Genomic DNA, 20,162 nt, shown 5'->3' with positions numbered 1-20,162 from the left:
CCGCGCTCGACGTGGCGGAGGCGCTGCCGGCCGACCTGGCCCGCGATGCGCTGGCGGAGGTCGCACTGGGCCTGCCTGGGCTCCTGCACCGCGCTGTGCACGGAGGGCCTGCCCCCGGACGCCACGGCCCCCGGCGTCGCCCAGGCCTGGCTGGACACGGGCACGCTGGCCGAGGCGGCTGCCAGGCTGGCGCCGGGGGACGCCGACGTCGCCTCCGCCGCGGCGGAGCTGCGTGGGACCCAGCGCGAGCGCCTGCTTGCGGCGCTGGCGCGCGGCGACGGGGAGGGCGACGCCGCCCTCCGGCGCTGGGCGCTGGGCGGGAAGGGCGGGGACGTGGCGGAGGGCGTGGAGCGGCGGATACATACGCTGCTCGTGCAGCCGGGGGGGCCCTGCGCCCGCATGCTGGCGTGCCTCGGGTCTTGATGCAGTGACGTCGTGATTACAGAGCGTGCCATGAAACACGCGCATGGCCTGACGAGGCCAATGGGGCAGAAGTTCTGGGGAGTACAGGGCCAGCGGCTGAGCGACAATGACGAGGGATGCAGGGGCCAGAGAGACGTGGGAAAAGGACTCGAGTGCACTTTGATCACCGCCAGATCAGGTGGGTCGCACGATGTGGGTCAGGTGAAGGTCCATGGCCACGCTCTGCCCCGCCAGCATGGCGTTGGCGTCGAGGATCACATCGTCGCCAGTCGTCGCCGTCACCACCGCGCGGCCGCCGTTGCTCAACTCCACCACCAGCCCCTCCTTCACGCCCCCCATGCTGCATTTGAGGCAGGAGATGAAAAAGGGTCGGTGTTGCGCACAGGTTGGATAGGGGGTGTGCACAGTCGTGTACAGGTGAATATTGGGCAGGGCAATCCCTCGGAGAGTTGAGCTACTCATCGTGCACTGTGCCAATAGTTCATCACACCGTCCCATCCAGCCAACAGCCCTGGCGCTCACTTCTTGTAGCGTCCTTTGAGGCGCTCCATCTCCGGATGGTCCCAAGGCACTCTGAACAGGAGCTCGGGGTTCCATTCTGCACCCTCCACCTGACAAGGGCGAACCAGGGGATGACTGGGGATGTTCAGAACGCTGAGTAATGCAAGATGTCACCAAATCGCAGCTCAATTCCATGCACTATCCCTACCTGTCCCAAAGACTGGGGCCTTGGTGGCAAGGCACCTTTACAGAAAGTGCAGTGAAACCTATCACCCCACTCGCAAACAGAACCTTAAGTCTAATATATACCTGGATGGAGGTCTTGTCGCCCACAGCCATTCCTCGTACAGCAGAGTCAAAGGCCTGCTCGGGCAAGGTATGGGGGTCTAAGGGTGACCAGGCAGTCCCGACAGCGTGCTGCAGGAGGTCAGACCCAACTTCCTGCCAACCCCACAATGGTTGCATACAACAGATGACCCCCAAACACTGAGCACAATTTCCATCCAGATTTCCAAACTGACCCTGATAGAACACAAGTTGCCACACACTCACCTCTATGAGTGGGTTTGCGGCAACATCACTGATACCTACTTCAAATGTGGCCGGGGCGTCATGAGCATCGCTGGAGTCCATCACCTTCAGGATCGGGAAGCTGAGTATTGTACCATACCCTTTTCATGCTACAATTACGACCCAAACAGCCATCGTGCAGACATTTACTGCCAGACAGCCTTGATGCACCCATCCCCAGGGGGTCCACGCACCTCGCCATCCTCTCCCCGACACGTCCAGCGCAGGGTGACTACGTCCCCCTGCATCGCGACCATGGGGGCAGCCTGCTCCTCCGCTGGTACATCCACTGTGCATCGGGAGGGTTTAAAGCAGCGCGTGATAAAACTGAGTTTCGCCCTCCTCCTCAAGCAGGGCAAGGTTCCGCGTTTCGACACCGCTCCTCATGCACTTCTCACCACTCGAGACTCTGGGGTCGACGTGGCGCACAGATTGGCTGGCAGTCGTCTTGCTGCATTGCCACCTCCGTGCGCATGGCTGCGTCACATATGGCGATGTGGGCGGGCGTACCTGCCCCGGTGGTCCCGTGACGAATGGGCGGACGCTGCCGGTGTTGAGCGCCGCGGAGCGCATTGCTGACTGTGCGAGCTGCATCCCGATGTGTGTCGACTGTGAAATCCACGTAAAAATCTAGCTGCATGGCTGTGTATATTTCCATATCTGAGGAGGTGCGTGTCCTCCACACCATTTTCCCGTCATGTGGCAGCACGCGCAGCATGCCGCACCGATCTGCAGGGCATCGGGTCAGAAACAGACCTCACCCCTCAGCACGCGGCAAAGGCCATGTCCAGGGGCCACTTGGGGAACACCCGCTTGTAGAGGGACATGCACACGGCGTCTGCCTGGGTGATGGGCCCGTCGAAGATGGTCTTCATGGCGCCGTGGGTTCCCAGCGGCTCCCTGATCCGCCCGCGCCGCCCGCTGCGCGTCCACAGGTCCACCGGCCTGAACCAGCGGATGTCGTCTGCGTCGTGGAACATGTGGCGCACCACCGCCTTGGACTTGTGCGTGCGCACGGGGTACCCGGTCAGCACGATCTTTTTCAGCACCACGCGGTCGGGGTCGGGGCGGCGCGCCGACCCCGTGGCCGCCAGCACGGGCCTGGCCCCTCCCTCCAGCCTGAAGGCCAGCAGGGGGAGCGGGGGGTAGGAGATGGGGGCGTACACGGTCGCCACCGACGGCCTGCGGCAGGGAGTGGTTGTGTTTGAGGGGGTGAGTAGGTGGTGGGCGGGAGATGGTTGGGAAAGGGGGAGTGGAGGGCACAGACCCAGCCTGGCCGGGGATCTCGGGGAGGAGTGTAGTGACCAGAGTCCCATCCTCCAGACGCGCCAGATTACCCCTGCACAGCAGCGTCCCTCCCCCGTGAACCCCTTCCCTCATTTTTTAAACCACAACCAGCGCTCACCTGCCAGGGTGCAGGAAGCGCTCCATCTTGTGTTTATCCGCGCCGTGCTCGTCGCTGGAGAAGACGGGGCGGGCGCGGAAGGCCCTGACCCCGGTCACCAGCAGCAGCTCCTCCTTGTTTGCCAACGGGGCGGGCGCCTCGGGCACCAGGGTCAAGGCAAAGTGGCCCACCGACAGCTTGGTCTCGTGCTGGAGCAGGCCGAAGAGGGTGAGGGGGCTGGCCAGTCCCTGCGAGTGTGATTGGTCGATTGGGGAGAGGTGGGCGGACGTAGCACATGTAGCTGGCCCGGCATCGAGGTGTCTGGCAAGCAGGAGTGGTGATTGCAGTGGCGCGCAGCCTCCGTCCGCCCCTTCCACCTCGCAGCAATCCCGCTGACTCACCGCGCTCCAGGCGCCCACGCGCTCCTGCACTCGCTTGGCGGCGTCGGCGGGGACCGCCACCACGTGCAGCTGGACATAGGTGCCGGCGGGGGCCGCCGCCTCCTGCCCGGAGCTCGCCGCGGCCAGCGCCCTTTTTTGCGTTCTGGGTTGAGGAAGAAAGGAAGGAAAGAAATGCGGGTTGCTGGTGATGCGGACGATGAGAGCGGCAGGGGCGCCCAGGGGGACGGCTGCTGTTGCGTCGCACGCCCGTGTCTCCCCCACACTTCACCCGTGCACCAGTTCCCCGTCCCTCACCGGACAAAGTTGTCAAAGGCAAAGACGCGCGCGTACTCCAGCGGCAGTGACTCGCGCGGGTCCCACGGACTGGTCCTCATGCTCTTCAGCCCACGGTACTTGCCAAAGCGCTCACGAGCCAGAACGCCGGAGGGGGTCTCCACCTGGGGGGGGGGGAAGGGGGGTTGAGATTGGTTTTCAACGAATGCTCTGCCATGTGCAATGATTCAGTCCTTTCCATGCCTGAAACTTGCAGAGGGTCACCCATGTTGTGCAGATGCACGCCGCCATTTCTCCCCGTCAGATCCCTCACTCACTCCCACACCGCCAACCCTGCTCCCCCAACCTCGTCCGGGTACTCCTGATCGTCCTGGACCATGTGCCGCCGGGCCGCCAGGTCATCCTCCTCCTCCTCCTCGTCCTCGGCGTACTGCGGGAGGAAAGGAGGGCATCGGTGTGTGGCAGGGCAGGGCGCCGGCTGGAATACTCAGCCATGGGAGCCGCGGTGCAAAGAAACGACTCACCCCCCCCCCAAGGGAAGGTCACAGAGAGTGTTAGAACCCTGTAAACCCTGCCTCAGGGCCTTCATACCCCAAGAAAGCCAGAAAAGCCACGTCCATCCCGCCAATTCCCCCTGTGCTCACGTCCATGTCGGCCTCCGTGCCCTCCGCCCCCCCGTTCAGCAGGGAGTCGACATCGTCTTCCGCCAGCGGTACGCCTGCCGGCGCGCCTTCCTCCATGGCCTCGTCCGAGCCCGCCCCTGCCTCGCTCCCCGTCTCGCTCCCTTCGTCTTCGTCCAGGATCCAGGCGGCCTGGTACTCTGAGGTGCCGGCCGGCAGCCGCCGCTTCTTCAGCTTGGCGGCGGCGCGACGCTCCGCCTCCGCCTCCACCAGCTCCTGTGGTTGACGAGGGAGGGGCAAAGAGTGTTGGAGGGGTGGCGGCTCAGGATGGCTCGATACCATGCAGCAGACTTCCGGGCTCGTGGGACGACGGCCCCTCGCCACTTCCGGCGCCCTCCAGAGCAGCACCGCCCCCCCCACACCCACACCCACCTCCTCGGTCGGCCAGGTCTGCTCGCCGGCCAGAGGATCGGGCACATTCTCCCGGTCCAGATTCGCCCTCTCCTCAGGCCCCGCGGTGGCCAGGACCGCAGGGTCGGCGTCCATTCCGTCCCGCCCCCGCCCCGGCTCCGGCAGCGCGTCGATCTGACTCAGCGCAAAGTCGCCTGCGCCGGGGACGTGCACGGCCTGGCGAACCGACAGGCCCAGGTTGCGGACATACCCCCTGTCAAGTGGCAGTGGGATGCTGTCGGCGCAGGGCAGAGGATGGAGGGGGGCTACAATGTACGGGGAGTCAGCCTTTCATGTCCCGGGCGCCTGCGCAGGAGCAGCCACTGCCTCCCTCCCAACGCCCTGCACACGGACCACACCCTTCCCTGTACTCCACCTGAGCAGGAGGGTCACGGTGCCGTCCGAGCCACCCCCCTCGCCCGCCAGCTCGGCGCCCTCCACCAGCAGCTGCGGGCGGTGCTGCCTCCAGCCGGGCACGGCGGGCGCGGCGTCCGCCAGGTGGCGCACCAGCGCCGCCCAGTCGGCGGGCCCATCGGCCGCCATGACCCGGACCTCGGGCGCGGCGACGCGCGCGAGCAGCGCCGCCGCGCGCTTCTTGGCCGCGGAGCGCGCCTTGAGGTCGGCGGGCGGCGCGCCGCTGACCACCGCGCCGATGGCGCCGGGCAGGCCCAGAGCGCGCAGCGTGGCCAGCACGCGCTCGACATCCTCGCCCAGCCCGCCATCGCCGTCCGCCAGGAGCAGCACGCAGTCCGCGGCGCGGGCTAAGTCCAGCGCCCCCAGCGCGTCGCCGGGGACGGGCGGGGGCGGGAGCAGGGTCAGGCGCGAGCGCCGCGCATCGCTCGTGGTGACCGTGACCGGGCGGGGCGGTGAGTGGGAGCCGGTCGCCTCGGGTGCGCCGCACGCCGCCAGCAGCGAGGCCCAGGCCGCGGTCACGTCCAGGGAATCAGAGAGCGGGAACAGGGCCACCACGCGCGGCGGGGCGGCCGCCCGGCGGCTGGCCAGCAGCGCTGCGCGCTTCGATTCCCGTACCTGCTTGGCCGAATTCAGGCGGTCGGCCCGGCGCTGCTGCACCCCCGCGCCGGATTTGATGGGGGCGCGACCACCGGCATCTGGGGGATTGGTGGGGCAGGGAGTTGGAGAGAGGGTGGAGCGCCAAGGCTGCCCACGCAATGCTGTAGGACCCACCACCACCAGGGAGGGGCTTCCAGAATTGATGATGACAGACTCCAGACCCCACGCAGCCCCTCGACACACCTTTGCTGTCTTTATGCTTTTCACGGGCGCTCCTACCAGCCCTACGGCCAGCTTTGTGGGCCTGTGGAATGGGTGAGTGTGGTTGGTTGTGTCCGGCATGCGAAGGCTCGGAGCCCGAGTGGTCCCGGGTGAATGGCCAGAGAGTCCCAATGGATTGCGATTATGTATAAAGCAGGTAATGGAGTGTCATGGATGGTATGCCTGGTGTGTTCACCTTGTTGTGTTGGGACCCGGCGCCAGCCATTGCGAGTGGTGGGTGGGTCTATGCGCAGCCCATCGGCAGCTCCAGTCGCGATGAGGAATTCACTATAAAGCGTTTAGATCGATATTGTTCTTTGGCTCATGCCTTGCCGCAGCTCTGGTAGACCTGCGTGATACAGACTTAATACTGCTCCATTCTCCCATGCACGGCGCGCGCTCAAGTTCGGCCCTCCCGCTGACATTGAACTCATGATTGCGAATCGCGCTTCAGGGGCCATGACAAAGTGTCCGCTTCTGCCCGCTCCATGAGTCTCGGCACTATTTGCACACACTTGTCTCAATTGGACTCTTTGGGATGCTGTGAAGCCTGCACTATCGCGCAAGTCTCCCACACTCCCTGCCGGGATCCCTGGCCAGACGCGGAAGCGCTGTGGACAGAGGCAGGACGGTGATCCCTCACGCGCATCCCCTGCTGAAACACCAGAATGGCGGAGGTGTACGATCAGGAAGTGCAGCTCGAGAACCTCTTCAAGACCCTGTCCGATGGATTCAAGAAGCTGGACAAGCTGCCAGAAGGCAGCAAGCGCCAGTCCCTGCTCAAGGAGCTCACGGCGCACATGCAGGAGGCCAAGATGTGAGACCGACTTGATGATGTATCGGCCCCCTGCTCCGGCACTGTGGGCGTTGGAAGCACTCATGCTGTTGTTACCCCATGTCTGCGGTGTCATGCCCAGGCATCCAGTGTGCACTCACCTCCCTTTCCCATCAACCCGCCGGCAGCCTGATCCGAGAGTTTGAGCGGGAGGCACGCCTGGACGGCCTGTCCCCCGAGGAGCTGGCGGCGCGCCGCAAGCAGCTGGTGCAGGAGCTGAACGGCTTCATAGGGCTGAAGAAGGCTTACGCACACGGCCACATCCCGGGGCGGGACGAGCTGATGCAGGTGGGCCCCTCTGGGCTGCCCACCCAGGACACCAGCACCGTGTCGGACCTGATGGTGTCTGGCCGCAAGGCCATCAAGGAGACGGACGCCTCGCTGCTGCGCTCCGAGCGCATCGTCAATGACACGGTGGCGGTGGGGGCGCAGACCGCCGAGACGCTGCAGCTCCAGGGCCAGCAGCTGGGGAAGGTGTGGTGTGTGTATATGTGTGTGTGTAAGGAAGGAGGGAAGGGGCGGTCGGAGGACGAGCTGTTACTTTGCATGGAGGTCGCTACATGTGGAGGTGGGGCTGTGGCCTATTGGATGCCTGGAATGCAGGCCGCACAGATGGATTTGAGGGGCAAGGCCTCTGGCCTCGTCGCATGCAATGAGCCGGTGGGCTTGGGGCTCAGTGTCCTGCAGAGTCTACTGAGTCGCACGAGGGATCGCTGATCGCCCCTTGAGTGCATGGGTGGTGCCGTGAAGCACAGCACCAGGCAGCACCAGCTGCGTCACCCCTTCAGGCCGTGGCCCTCCACACACCATGCAGGTGCTGGACGACCTGGACGAGATCCACTTCACCATGAAGAAAGCGCGACAGATCATGCGGGACATGGCCAAGTCGCTGGCCACCGACACCTGCATCACCGTGCTCTTCGTCCTTGTGGCGCTGGGCATCGTGGCCGTGGTGGTCCTGCGCGTCCTCAAGAGCAAGGGCGTCATTGTGAGTGCCGCGGAGGGGTGGATGGGCTGGGAATGTTTTTGTAAGGAGGGGAGGGGGGAGGGGCCTGTGAAGGCATCTCTGGGGGCGGATGTGGGAGGCTGCAACTTGGCTTGTTTCGAGTGGCCAAATGCATCCCCAGCATGCCGTTACAAGACGCACATGCACAGGAAGCTTTGCAAACGCATCCAGATGTCCGCCCACCCCGTACATATCCTTGCCAAGGGGAGGGACCCAACTCGTGGTCAATTCGAGGCCCCAAGACCTCCACGTCCTCTGATATGCCTCTATGCACCCATCGCATGCTCGCCCCCGCCACATCCGCATCACAGGGGAAGAAGACGCCGCCGCCACCGCCGCCACCCGGGAGCGCGGCCCTGGCGGCGGCCATGCCAGGACCAGCATGGCTGGTGGGGCCCCTGGCGGCTGCGCTGGCCATGGCCATGGCATTATAGGCCGGCGCATGTGCCTGCAAGCCCCAAGGCAGTGCGGCAGAGAGTGAGGCAGGACCTGTGAACACCGGAGCCCGGCATTCCCATCGAGAATCAGCCCAGGGAGGGGGTACCTGGGCGGCAATCCATGCGCTCGGGTGCAGGATGACATGCTGGCGAGACGCTGGTTTCATGCCCTCCCAGCCACCTTCCCGCTCCCCTGGTAACCAATGGAAAAGGAGGACCCCCAGCTGGTGCGATCATGCTCTGCTTCCTCTTTGCGCTGCCTCCTTGCGACGATGCCACCTTGCCTTTCACTCAGAAGCAACACATTCTCATCATTGCGGGGTTACTGACCATGCCACCCCGCCGAGCCAAGTCTCCCCCTTTTCTGATGACAAGCCTGTCAGGCTTCCCAAGGATGATGACGTGATGCAATATTACAGAAAGGGATAGGGGTGCCAACTTGAACAGCTCCCCGCCCCCACAAGGCACGATGGGGGGAGTTTGAGATATGTGAGTCAGCGGCACCGGGTTCGCTCGCTCTGCATGTGGGTCTTCATGGGAAGGTGCCGGTGAAGGTCTTGACCTGGGTGTCGCCCTGGCCGATGGCTTGCGCCGCAGCCGCGAGGACGAGAGCGCCGGTGTCCTGTGAGATGAGTGGGTGGGGATCGGGTGAGGCGTCCGGTCATTGGGGCCGGCCGCACGCAACCCGGGGCACGGCCGCGCACGTGCGTTGCTGGATCTCAAGACCAGAGCACTAACGACACTGGTTCTCACCGCAGACGCGGTGGCATCAGAGTCAGCGACGGGGTTCTCGCCTGTTTGATGGGCATTTGGGAAGTGGAGAGAAGCTGAGACTGGGCATGTGCGAGTCGGGCCGAACGCGTTCATGCAAGGGCGCGCGATGGGTCCGAGGTCCCTGCCCACGACCTTGACTCACCGTTGACGAGCCACAGCTTGAAATCGTTCACGCCCAGGGCAGATGCGGTGGCCACACCCTGGTGAATGGGGGCGAGAGGCGTGGGCATGAGTGGGCAGTGGGAGGGATCTGGGGCAGTCACTGGTCATGAGTATGTGATTTCTCTACTCTGGCCTTCACAGGTTACCACGACTCACCACTTTCTTGGTATCGGGGTCTACCGCGAAGTCACCAGTGCCAGAGAAGTCGAATGGCGTGAAGTCGCCCAGGTGGCCGGTAATGCGGACCTTGACCAGAGGGCTGTCCTCGTCGGCACGGGCGCCGATGGCCAGGGCCACGACCAGGAGGCAGGCGATGGAAACTGCTGTGCGAGCCATTGTGTGTGAATGTATGACTTTATATGTTGACGAGAGTAGTGTATGGGGCGTGTATGGGGTGAGAACAGAAGGTGAATGGTGAGGGATAAGGGCCCGGTCTTGTATATGTGCGATGGGGGGTGGACTCGCCCAGGGACTCTCGGAAGTGACACCTCCTACGTTTCCGATGACTTCTGCATGCAATCTATGCGCAATCCTCGGAAGATGCAGGTTTTTACACGTTACGAAGTCCGCTGAAGCTGCCCGAGAGTGGATGTGGTGGGGGGGTTCCTCGGGCCATGTTGTCGTCAGCGGCCCGCCTCTCGGAACTGACGCCATGGGGATTGCGGACGTCCGGAGGTCGAACCCACCGACAAAGTGATGGTTCTGTCTCGTGGGATTTACTCGGATGGGATCTTGATGCAAAATCCACGCAATCCATGCAGACGTGGCCTGGATCACCGGTAACCTGTATCCATACTTCCCTTTTGTCGGGCATGATTACGCCCGGTGCCTGGCAGGCCTGGCAAGCAAGAAAAGTGACCCTCAGGTATTCTGCGATCACGATCTCCAATCCATCGCATCGAAATTCGGGTGCATGTCCAGATCGCATTGTTGACGACGCACTCTCGATCATCGGGATGTTTGCATCAGGTGCGGGGCTCGAAGCCCCCCGCAGGTGACTCGTGCTGCGCGAGTTGCATGTACGGCGGATGGTCCCAGATCACATACGTCCAGCTCTTCTCTAAGCTGCGCTACGCCGGACTGGAGGACTGGCACATATCATGGTCCAAATATTTAGTCCTGAGACTGAAGGATGAGACCTGTGCAGATTTGAAAGGGATCCTTTGAGCCGAGGAGTGCGATCCCTCCATCGATACCTATCGCATGTTCAGTCGCGCGGAGACCTGTCCCAATGCTGCGTCGGCGGATCAAGTCTACACATGTATCTACAAAGGATTCCGCATCCGGGCGATCCACCGTCCTCCCATCTCGCGTCCCGCCGGGGCACGGTCCCGGGCAGCTGGCCTTCCTCGCCCTGCTCGCGGCCCGGCTGGCCAGCGCCTGCCTGAACCTCATACACGACTGCGATGAGGTGTACAACTACTGGGAACCCCTGCACCATCTCCTGTACGCCAAGGGCTTGCAGACCTGGGAGTACAGCGCCGAGTTCGCCCTCCGCTCTTACTGGTACCTGGACCTGCATGCCGCAGTGGTGCTACCCCTGCTCAACTGGGCAGGCACAGAGAAGGGTGGGTGCGGGACGGGCCATGATGCAGCCAGGGATGTCGTACCGAGTGACGCTCAGCAGTGCCCAAGTGATCAAGCGACGGGCAGTGTCGAGGATGCAGGGCAGGCTCTCCTACCATGTTTCTCGGCAAGAAGATGCAAGACCTCTCTCTCAGCCACACACATTACGTATGTTCTACCCAAACCGATGAGTCCTTCAAGGTCCTCAACCTATCTGATGTCCGCAGGGAAGTTGGTCGTTTTCTTCTGGCTAAGGATCGTCTTTGCCCTGGCCTCCTTTGCCAGTGAAGCATACCTAATCAGGTGGGAGCATGGCTGCTTGTGGAGGATTGACAGGGCCATCCTTTTGCCCTTGCGCTGGCCTCCTGCTCCTGTCTCCCTTCAAGCGGCACTGCATGCATGCGCCAGGGATGGCAAAGTACTGCCCCCCCCCCACCCACCCCGCAGATCCATTGAGCGGAGGGTCTCGCCGGCCCTGGCGCGCATCAGCCTCTCCCTCCTCACCGCCAGCAGTGCATGCTTCATTGCGTCCACCGCGTTCCTGCCTTCCACCTTCACCGGCCTGGCACTGACCATTGCCGTGGCCGCCGCACTGGAGCGGCGGGTCAGTCTGACCGTCGCAGTCTCTGTGGCAGGTGCCTAGGGTGGGTTGTCTTGTGAATGGTCTGGCCAATTGTCCTGTGCGGGGCATGAGCTGCTCTTGCACCATATCCATGCCGAAATGGAACACAGGGCCACACCGCTGTCCACTCTGGCACACGAGTCTCCTGCTCGCACTGATCACACCTGCGCGCACGCTTCGCCGGACGTGCCCAGCCTCCAATCCACCAAACGCACCGCCCTGCCCTCTCACCACCCTCCACGCAGGAGTCGTCTGGGGCTGGTGTGTGGCCGGCATCGCCTTCCTCCCCCTGGCCCTGCTGGTGCTGCTTTCTTGCCCGCTGGCGCGATCCCTGCCCGCCCTGGCCCTGGCGCTGCTGGCGACCCTGGCCCCGCTGGCGCTGGCCGACCGCGCGGCCTACGGCCGCTGGACGGTGTCCCTGCTCAACTTCGTGCGGTACAACGTTGTGGGCGGCGGCGACAGCGCGCTCTACGGCATTGAGGGCCCCGCATTCTACCTGCGCAACGCGGCCGTCAACTTCCAGGCGGGGCTGGCGCTGGTGATGGCCGCGCCGCTGGCGCTCCCGCTGGCAGGTGGGCCGCCTGCGTTCGCGGGCGCTGGTGGGGAGACGTTCCTGTGTGCCCGAGGCAGGGGACGCATCAGGTCGGGTCCACGCGCTTGGGCCGCGGGGGGGGCTTTGCTGTCTGTGCCCATGGCCATGGCACCCTCCCAGCCACCCTCGCTGTTGCCCCGCAGGCTTGCCAAAAAAGGCCCGGGTTAGCCTAGGGGCCCTCGTCCTCGGCCCCGCCTTCCTCTGGCTGGCGGCCATCTCAGCGCTTCCGCACAAAGAGGAGCGCTTCCTGTTTGTTGTGTATCCCCTGGTGCGGATTATGCTGGGATGCGAGAGGGGTGGAGGGTTGGTGAGGGCATGCGGAGTCGAGCACCCATGCCACCCGTCCCGGCCACAGACGCTCTGCCTGCATGAATGGGCTGGGGACAATCCCGGCGTTCATGTGCCCGGCATGGTCTGCAGCTGCACCGAGCTTCCCTTGCGGCGTGCGAGTGCCAGCGGTCCCTGGGCCCTAACCACCCTGCCATCACCCACCCCCGCTCGACCGCCACCTCCACCTGCGCTCCCTCCCCAGATGTGTGTGGCGGCCGGCACCACGGTACTTGCCCTTGGGAGAGGTAGTCGGGCCGCGCTCCGCATGCTGGGCTGGGAAGCGCACTCGGCGCGCAGGGGTTCGCGCGCACTGACACTTGGCGTGCTGGCACTCTTCGCCCTCGGCTCGATCTCCCGCCTGGCGGCGCTATACACCGGGTACCGCGCCCCGCCGCTCGTGTTTGCGGCGCTACCCTCCTTGCAGGGCTCGGGCCACGAGGTGCCGGTCTGCCTCGGCGCGGAGTGGTACCGCTTCCCCAGCTCCTTCTGGCTGCCTGGACCGAGGTACAGGCTCCAGTTCGTCAAGTCTGGCTTCACCGGGCTCCTGCCCCGGCCCTTTAGCGCCGAGGAGGTAGGTTCGTAGCGCTGTTCCTCCTGTGGAGGCAATTCAGAACGGTGTACTCGCTACGCCAGCCTGCAATGTGCAATCAGTCGTGCAGCGCAGCAATGTGCGCATGTCCCCAATGTATGTCATTCTCCCGACACCCATACACCTGTACTCATGCCGCCGTCCTGGTTGATCATGACAGGGCGGCACAGCCTCTTCCCCACGCCAGCTCAACAATCTGAACCGGGAGGAGCCGGAGAACGCGTGGGCCACGTCTGACGGCTGCGCATACCTGGTGACGCAGCGCTGGCAGGACCCTGGTGCGGAGCAAGGCTGGGCGTACCTAGACAAACCAGGTGAGCGCGTTGTGAGAAGGAGGCTGTGAGGGGATGGGGCCAGCATTCTTGCCACATCAGCCCACCATGCCCAGCCTTGATCGAGTCTAGGGTGATGATCTTGATAAGGGTAATGTAGTGTGCAATCATGGGTGAATTGGTGTCTGCATATGCATTGCCATGTACAACAGATCATGGATGCCACAAGCGCAACGCCTCCCTGGATGTGTGCAACCCCTCGGGGTTTCTATCACTAGTGTATGCACCTCCATCACAATACCTCCCAACCTCCAGGCAACGCCTCGGAGTGGGAGGTCGTGACTGTGCTCCCCTTCCTGGATGCGGGGCGGTCGCCGGTCCTCACCCGCGCATTCTACATCCCCGGCCTCTCCCCTGCTTGCAACACATACGTGCAGTATGTGCTCCTACACAGGACGCCCCACTGGGACTGAGTGCGCCAAAGGGAACGGCTTGAATCTGACTCCAGGCTGCACAGACACGTGCTGTAACCAAGGCCACAGCCAGGGAAAGAGAGTTAAACTACAGCGGGTGTTCCCACCGCACACCAAAGACATCCGCAAGCCATCAACTTCTGAGCGGCGGGGCCTCAGCGTCATCCTGTGCCCCCCTTTCTTCCCCCCCACCCTCCAGGGGCAGGTGCACGTGGAGGTAGAGGACCTGCGCCAGCATGGCCACGAGTGCCAGCGCGGCAAAGGGCACGTACTGCAGCGCGGCGCGAGGAAACCAGGGCGCGCCGCCCAGCGCGACGGCGCCCGCCCAGAGGCCGCCGCCCGCCAGCGGCCCCGCGGCGCGCACGGCCGAGGCCAGCGCCTGTCCTGCGCCGTTGACGGCGCCCAGCGCGCCGCAGCGCTGCGCCGCGGCGTTGACCAGGATCAGGCAGCCGGTGAAGGCAGTGGCGGCCGACGTCGAGCGCAGCGCCTGGCCAGCGAAGAGCGTGGCCTGCAGCAGGACGCCGCGGCCGGGGGGCGCCTCGCTGGCCAGGGGGACCAGGACTGCAAAGGGCAGTACGCACCACAGGCCGAGGCGGGTGACGGGGAGCACACCCAGCGCGCGCAGCGCGGGGCCCAGGCCCAGGAGGGTGAACAGGATGAGCACGGCGCCGCCAAAGGCGTTGGAGGGGGCCAGGCCCGAGGGCTGCAGTTCCAGCCCACCCTCGGAACGCGGGGCTGAGGCGAAGAGCGGGAGCAGCTCGTCGAAGCTGTGGAGGTGAAGGGGGGGGGGTGGCGTGCACGTGAGGTGGGCGTGGAGAGGGAAGGCGGGCGAGGAGGGGGAGGGGTGGCCACCTCGAGCGCAGGGCATGCGGAGGGGAGCAGGCAGGGCAGCACGCTCTGATGAAGTATTCACATGCCTGCCCATCACGTCAGGTGGCCCAGCCGTCAGCGTCGGTGTGGCCTCTCCCCCCATAAACCACAAAACTCCAACACTCACAGGTTGTAGATGAAGGCCACGGCGCCGTAGCCGATCAGGCACAGTATGACCAGCCGGTCCTTGTGCCAGGCCGTGTGCGGCAGTTGTGCGCCCGCCCCGTCGGGCCCGGGCGCCGTTCTGCCGTCGGTCTTCTGCGGCAGCAGGGTTGCCGCCTCCGCCTCCGGCCCCACCTGGCCAGGGCGGTCGTCTGCCGGCCAGTCCAGGGAGACGCTGTCCAGGCCACCCTCACGCCGCACCGACAGCTGGACGGAGCTGGCCAGGCTGAGGTTCAGGCTGGCCTGCCCTGAGCCCAGACCTTCGTCGCCGCACTTCCCCGGCAGCGTCTCCTCTAGCCCCAGCGCGCACAGCGCCAGGGCCAGCGCGCACAGCGCGGCCGACACGGCGCAGGGCAGGAGGTAGGGCCAGCGGCGCAACGGGGCGCCCGCGTCACCGCACGCCCAGGTGGCCCCGGCGAGGGCGCCGGCGCAGGGGCGGGAGAGGCCGCCGCCCAGGACGGGTGCGAAGAGCGCGCCCACCCCCCAGGCCAAGGAGAAGAGGGAGAAGGCGCGGGTGGCGGCGCGCGCGTCGCAGCAGTCGCCAATCATGGCCTTCTCCGCGCCGATGACGCCGTTGAACGCGCCGCCCAGCGCGCGGGCGGCCAGGGCCTGGGACAGGGAGGGCGCGGCGCCGTACCAGAGTAGCGAGGCGACGCTGGAGGCCAGCCCCACCAGGATCACGGCCTTCCGCCCCACGCGATCCGACAGCGCGCCCAGCGGGTAGCTGGTGAGCAGCGCGGCCGCGGAGGAGACGGCGCCCAGCGCGCCGGTCAGCACGCCCACGCGCTGCTCGGGCACGGGCTGGCCGGGCGCGGCGCCGGCCACGAGGAAGTCGCGCACCATATACACCGACACGGTGTAGGGCAGGACGATGAAGAGGGCCTGGGTGAAGTGGCAAACAAACATGTAGCGCAGGCGCCAGAGGGGGGCGTGCTCGCCCGTCTTCCACCGCTCAAACATGGGGGGACCGCTGGGGGGGAGGGGGGGAGAGGGTGGAAGGAGGGGTGAGGGAGAGCCCCGGCCTCGGGTGGAACCCATTGCTGCTCAGGGGCGATCAGGGGCAATTTATCGAGACGAAGTTCTGCTAGGACCCATACATGAGATATCCCGCACATCTAGGGATCGCAGGCGCAGGGAGGCGGGGGGGAAAAGCTGGGTCCATGTCCCGTCACTCCATACAGGGGCGTCACTATGTTTCCCGACACTCCATCTCGCACGCCCTGCTGTGATCAGGATGATAGGAAGACGAAATCCCATTCATTGTGTGTGAAAGTGGGGTGGCTTGTAAGCTGCATGCTGTGGAGAGCAGATGCACGGTGATCACAGATCCTCGTCGGGGCGCCGACACGTGGGGTGCTGCCATTGACAATTTCCAGTGATTCCCCACCGAAGAGCCATCCCGGAATCAAGCTCTCAAAATCTTGAATCCAAAGATGCCCGTGAGAGGGGCAGAGCTCGAGTTCGTGGCGCAGCATTACTCATACAGATTCCGCACCGTCCTGGGCTGGTGCTAGACAGCGAGCTATATCCACTCAATAAATGCACGGCTCTATGCAATTAAAAGCTGGGTATCCGAGCAGGACATCAGAGCCCGCCCGCTCCAGCCTGCTCCCTCCCACAATGTCCCAGCATCGTCATCGGCGGCCGAATCGGTGGGTGGCAGGGGCCCGTGCAGTATCCGCGAGCACCACCTCCTCCATTAGTCTTCCAGCCCTCCCACCTCTGGATGGTACGCCATGGCGGCTAGGGTTTGCTCCAAGTTACGGGGTGGGCCTGCTCTTGGGGCTGGGAAAGCACATTTACCATGCTGTCATGGGTGCAGGATTCCACCCATCAACCGATACTCACAATTACCTCCATACCAAGCACAGAGCGGTACGAGGAGCGATGCACCTTCACCAGCTTTGGGAACTGGCTGATCCCTGGGCGCCTGATGCTGGGGCGGTACCCCTTCATCGAGCCCAGTCGCTGCAGGTGGGCGGCCGGAAGGGATGGCAAAAATCTGTGTCAGGGGCAGGGTGGCATACCTGGTCACTCCCACAAGAGTGCCATTCAAAAGACTTGATACAACTCTTGCAACCTTAATATTCTTTCCCAGGTCCAGGGAAATGGGCGAGGCGCAGCTTAAACAACTCCTGGAAGCCGGAATCACAACATTCATCTGTCTCCAGGTACTTCAGTGCAACTTTGCATGAGTTTGTGCTGAATTCCTATGTCCAGGAGAGAGGGACGAATCGGATAAGCTGTCCCCCAGCTCTTTGATGTTACAACCCCTGTCCAACCCTGTGCCTGCACTTTGCTCCCCTGTACCCCATTCTGCGCAGGAAGAGCTTCCGCCCCAGGCTGAGCTGACCGTGGGTGGGCACAACGGCTTCCAGGCATACAAACCTATTGCCGGTCTGCTTGCTGCATCCCTGGCACCCCCTCCCAGCCAGGAGCAGTTCAACGGTGGGGTGGCTTGGGAGCGGGGAGGAGACCTGGTCAAGATACACATTCGTGTACTAATTGCAGTTTGTGCTGCTCCTGAACATTCTCAGATACCTGCTGTGCCTCTTGCCATCCGCACGTGCATCCACAGCCTCCTGTCCTTGCCCTTCCCCCCTTCTTCAGGGCTCAGGACCCCCGACCTGGACAAGTTCCTGCCACCGCGCCGCAAGGCGGTGGCAGACCCAGAGGCAGCTGCGGCAAGGATCTCCAGAGACCTCACCTTCCTGCACCACCCCATTGTGGACCTGGGTCTGCCTGAGCCAGACATGTGAGAGCGCGGATGGTGGATCAATGGTGCCCCTTCTTGTCTCTATCGTTGAGACACTGCATCACTCCCCTTTGCAGTTTCCCTCGTACGCTCCCTGAGCAACCTGCCGACTGCTCCAGCAATCCCGCCAACACACAATCACTCCCTGCCACTCACTTCCCTGCCCTCCAGACTGGAGGGCGTGCTCTCCGATCTCCGCGCCCAGCTGGAGGAGGGCCGGGGCGTGTACCTGCACTGCTGGGGCGGCCGCGGCCGGGCCGGCACCGTGGGCGCCGCTTTCCTGCGTCGCGCCTACGGGCTGGGCGCCGATGAGGCCCTGGACCGCGTCCAGCGCGCCTTCTCGACACGCCGCGACAACATCGCGCGCTCGCCCGAGACGGACGAGCAGCAGGCCTTCATCCGCGCCTTGGCGGCGTGCCAGGGGTCATGAAACCTTGGCGGCTGGAGATACAGCCGCACATCACGCTGGGCGGGCTGATGCGGGTGTCGGCAAGACTTTGCCGCTGGAGCGCCCACACCTAGGGACGCAGCTTTGGACATTTTTATTCATCCAGAGAGTACTCACCCGCGGTGCAATCGTCCCGCCTTGTGTCACTTGGCTACTAACGCAAGGGGTCAAGTTTCAGGCAGCACGCGTCAAGTATGAAGGGGGGTTCTGCTGGGTGGGGGCCAAGTGTCGCAGCAGGGGGCATGGGCACATCCACAACACAGCGCAAGCAGGGTCCGCAGCCTTGCGGCGCGACCTGCTCCTTTCCTCTGTGGCGCGGCGGTGTACAGACGAGTCCTGCGCCTCCACTCAGGCACCTTTGGCGTCGCCCCCGTCCTGGACAGGGCTGGCTCCTTGTGCTGCCCCTTCAGCCGCCCCAACCTCCGTGCCGTTCCTTGCTCCGTCCCCAGCGCCGTCCTCTGCGGCACCCTCCGCGCCGGCATCTCCAGCCGGCGGGCCGGGCTCCGGGCTGCCGCCCTCCCCCGGCCCCACCCCTGGCAACTCCGTCTTCCAGAAGAGGAAGGCGTCGTACTCCGCCTCCCGCCCCGCGTCGTCCGTGCCGCGCCGAGTCTCCTCGCCGTCGCCTTCGGCGCCGCCCTCGCCGGGGGCGTCGCGAAGGTGCAGCGCGCCCTCGAAGTCGGCGCGCAGGTGCACCAGTTGCTCTGCAACTTCCACGTCCTGCAGCACGGCATCGTCCGACATGTCGGCCATGTCCGCGCCGTCGGACGCCGAGCGCACGGAGCCGACCACCACGCTGGCGGCCAGGTCGTTCACCGGGCCCCGCGGGCTGTTGCCGTCTGTGGTTTCAGGGGAAAGGGAGGGACGTCGGCGAAGGTCCTTGCATGTTGCAATGCGGCCGCGAGGGTGTAGGTGCGACGAACGCCGGACATGGCGCACTGAGATCGATGAGAGAGGGGGCGCGCACCCAGGGCTCGCGCAAGTACGGGACACATGCTCTTGGGAGCCCCTGCAAGGCACGCCCGCTCCAACAGAATCTCCCTCCTTTCACCATCCCCTTGCCAAACCAACCCCCCCTGCCAACTGGGCCACCCCCCTCCCCCCGCCACTGTACCGGAATCTGAGCCCGAGGCGTCGTCTGACGATTCATCTGACGAGCTGCTGTTGTCCACAAAGGAGTGGAAGGGTGTGACCCCTGGCCCCGCACTGCCAGGCCCCGGCCCCCACACCGGCCCCAGGGATGGCCCCGCGCCATTCCCCCCCGACACGGTGGCCAGCGCCGAGGCGGCCACCACGTCCAGGTCCTCCTCCTCCTCGCCGCCCTCCATGTCACCCTCGAACACGCCGTAGCGCTGGTACGCGTCGTGCTGGTACGAGTCGCCTGCAGGGGGAAGGGAGGAGGGGGGGATGGGGGTGGGGCGAGCGCGGAGAGAGCGGGGCGAGCCGGGCTCATGGCAAGCTGGGTCTACGAGGTTGCATCCTGCGATGATGCATCGGCGGGGTGCACTGCAGGTCTTGGGCCACCCTGCCCATGCCTGGTGATACATGCGCGCCGGCTGCACCCCTCCGATCCTTGCCTGGGCACCCTGACTCAGCCATACACCCGCCAATCTCCCATCCAGCCGCCCCTTGGCCCTCGTCTCCTTCACCCCCAGCCCCTACTCAACGACCAACCCACAAGCCTGCTCACCTCCATGCATGGTGGGGCGGCCGCACTGCCAGGCAAACACGCTCTCCAGCGCGTTGCGCGGCTCCAGCTGGTCCCGAACGAAGGCCTCCCACTCGGGGCTGGCGCGCAGGGCTTCGCGTACGAGCGCGCCGCCCTCCTCCTCCGCCGTCGCGACGAGGCGGTTGGCGAGGTGGGTGAGGTGCCCCGCGTAGCCCGCGCGCAGCGGGCGCGGCGCGGGGCGCTTGGCGGCGTCCGGCGCCGGCGCGTCGGCGGGCGCGGGCGCCGGCCGCACCTCACGCGGCGCATCCAGCAGCCAGCGCAGCAGGCCGCAGGGCCCCAGCAGGTGGCGCACCAAGGCCGGGCTGCCCACCTCAAAGGAGGTCAGCAGGCGCGTGGCGGCGTGGTGCAGCGCGTTGTTGAAGGGGTAGCGCAGCACCAGGGCCATGGCACGCTGCACGCCCTCCGTCGCCATCACTGCCTCCTCTACAAGTTTTTTTTGGGGGGGGGAAATGAAGGTGGTAGAAGTAAGGATCGGAGGCTGGGACAATTTTAGCTATAGGCTGGCCCGCCTGCACCCTGAACACCCCGCTTGTGGAGAGCAACGGTTCCGGAACGATGGCCCCTGCAAGCAAATACCGTTGCCCTCCTTTCCCTCCTTCCAGATACCCCCCTCCCACAGTGCCATCACTCTGCGGGCCCCCCCCCCTCC

At 64.8% G+C, this 20,162-nt stretch overlaps 8 protein-coding genes across 8 annotated transcripts in view; 3 read left to right on the top strand and 5 right to left on the bottom strand.

The window, feature by feature from the left end:
- Nucleotides 1–45: 45 nt before the first annotated feature.
- On the top strand, nucleotides 46–423 carry F751_3878 (hypothetical protein; the record flags this gene model as incomplete). Its single annotated transcript, XM_011403080.1, has 1 exon — nucleotides 46–423. The coding sequence occupies one exon, from the start codon at nucleotides 46–48 to the stop codon at nucleotides 421–423; it is 378 nt and encodes a 125-aa protein (XP_011401382.1).
- A 174-nt stretch (nucleotides 424–597) lies between these two features.
- Nucleotides 598–1,742, bottom strand: F751_3877 (hypothetical protein; the record flags this gene model as incomplete). Its single annotated transcript, XM_011403079.1, has 4 exons — nucleotides 598–763; nucleotides 946–1,034; nucleotides 1,234–1,287; nucleotides 1,689–1,742. 4 exons carry the CDS (start codon nucleotides 1,740–1,742, stop codon nucleotides 598–600), a joined length of 363 nt encoding a protein of 120 aa, XP_011401381.1.
- Nucleotides 1,743–2,258: 516 nt separating this feature from the next.
- F751_3876 (Pre-rRNA-processing protein TSR1-like protein) lies at nucleotides 2,259–6,120 on the bottom strand (the record flags this gene model as incomplete). Its single annotated transcript, XM_011403078.1, has 10 exons — nucleotides 2,259–2,676; nucleotides 2,900–3,126; nucleotides 3,280–3,421; nucleotides 3,574–3,716; nucleotides 3,899–3,982; nucleotides 4,197–4,448; nucleotides 4,605–4,836; nucleotides 4,999–5,731; nucleotides 5,877–5,937; nucleotides 6,091–6,120. The coding sequence occupies 10 exons, from the start codon at nucleotides 6,118–6,120 to the stop codon at nucleotides 2,259–2,261; spliced, it is 2,322 nt and encodes a 773-aa protein (XP_011401380.1).
- Nucleotides 6,121–6,562: 442 nt separating this feature from the next.
- F751_3875 (putative plant SNARE 12) lies at nucleotides 6,563–8,169 on the top strand (the record flags this gene model as incomplete). Its single annotated transcript, XM_011403077.1, has 4 exons — nucleotides 6,563–6,711; nucleotides 6,858–7,203; nucleotides 7,544–7,717; nucleotides 8,047–8,169. 4 exons carry the CDS (start codon nucleotides 6,563–6,565, stop codon nucleotides 8,167–8,169), a joined length of 792 nt encoding a protein of 263 aa, XP_011401379.1.
- A 535-nt stretch (nucleotides 8,170–8,704) lies between these two features.
- Nucleotides 8,705–9,444, bottom strand: F751_3874 (hypothetical protein; the record flags this gene model as incomplete). Its single annotated transcript, XM_011403076.1, has 4 exons — nucleotides 8,705–8,794; nucleotides 8,926–8,966; nucleotides 9,089–9,146; nucleotides 9,265–9,444. 4 exons carry the CDS (start codon nucleotides 9,442–9,444, stop codon nucleotides 8,705–8,707), a joined length of 369 nt encoding a protein of 122 aa, XP_011401378.1.
- An 895-nt stretch (nucleotides 9,445–10,339) lies between these two features.
- On the top strand, nucleotides 10,340–17,769 carry F751_3872 (Alpha-1,2-mannosyltransferase ALG9; the record flags this gene model as incomplete). Its single annotated transcript, XM_011403074.1, has 12 exons — nucleotides 10,340–10,676; nucleotides 10,902–10,977; nucleotides 11,122–11,309; nucleotides 11,542–11,868; nucleotides 12,032–12,156; nucleotides 12,421–12,789; nucleotides 12,995–13,121; nucleotides 16,456–16,558; nucleotides 16,683–16,755; nucleotides 16,909–17,032; nucleotides 17,195–17,339; nucleotides 17,511–17,769. 12 exons carry the CDS (start codon nucleotides 10,340–10,342, stop codon nucleotides 17,767–17,769), a joined length of 2,253 nt encoding a protein of 750 aa, XP_011401376.1.
- F751_3873 (putative peptide/nitrate transporter) lies at nucleotides 13,686–15,544 on the bottom strand (the record flags this gene model as incomplete). The annotated part of the gene is made up of 3 exons (XM_011403075.1): nucleotides 13,686–13,823; nucleotides 13,950–14,273; nucleotides 14,720–15,544. 3 exons carry the CDS (start codon nucleotides 15,542–15,544, stop codon nucleotides 13,686–13,688), a joined length of 1,287 nt encoding a protein of 428 aa, XP_011401377.1.
- A 206-nt stretch (nucleotides 17,770–17,975) lies between the features above and the next one.
- Nucleotides 17,976–20,162, bottom strand: part of F751_3871 (Serine/threonine-protein phosphatase 6 regulatory subunit 2) — a gene marked incomplete at both ends in the record, with an annotated part of 4,489 nt that continues 2,302 nt past the window's right edge. Inside the window, 5 exons of the mRNA XM_011403073.1 lie at nucleotides 17,976–17,994; nucleotides 18,329–18,623; nucleotides 18,992–19,165; nucleotides 19,475–19,613; nucleotides 19,824–19,936. Coding sequence (XP_011401375.1) covers nucleotides 17,976–17,994; nucleotides 18,329–18,623; nucleotides 18,992–19,165; nucleotides 19,475–19,613; nucleotides 19,824–19,936 — 740 coding nt within the window. The remainder of the gene's footprint in view (nucleotides 17,995–18,328; nucleotides 18,624–18,991; nucleotides 19,166–19,474; nucleotides 19,614–19,823; nucleotides 19,937–20,162) is intronic.

The sequence above is a fragment of the Auxenochlorella protothecoides genome, assembly GCF_000733215.1.
Source record: "Auxenochlorella protothecoides strain 0710 unplaced genomic scaffold scaffold41, whole genome shotgun sequence".
Classification (NCBI taxonomy): domain Eukaryota; kingdom Viridiplantae; phylum Chlorophyta; class Trebouxiophyceae; order Chlorellales; family Chlorellaceae; genus Auxenochlorella; species Auxenochlorella protothecoides.
This window is presented reverse-complemented; position numbering and strand designations above follow the sequence as displayed.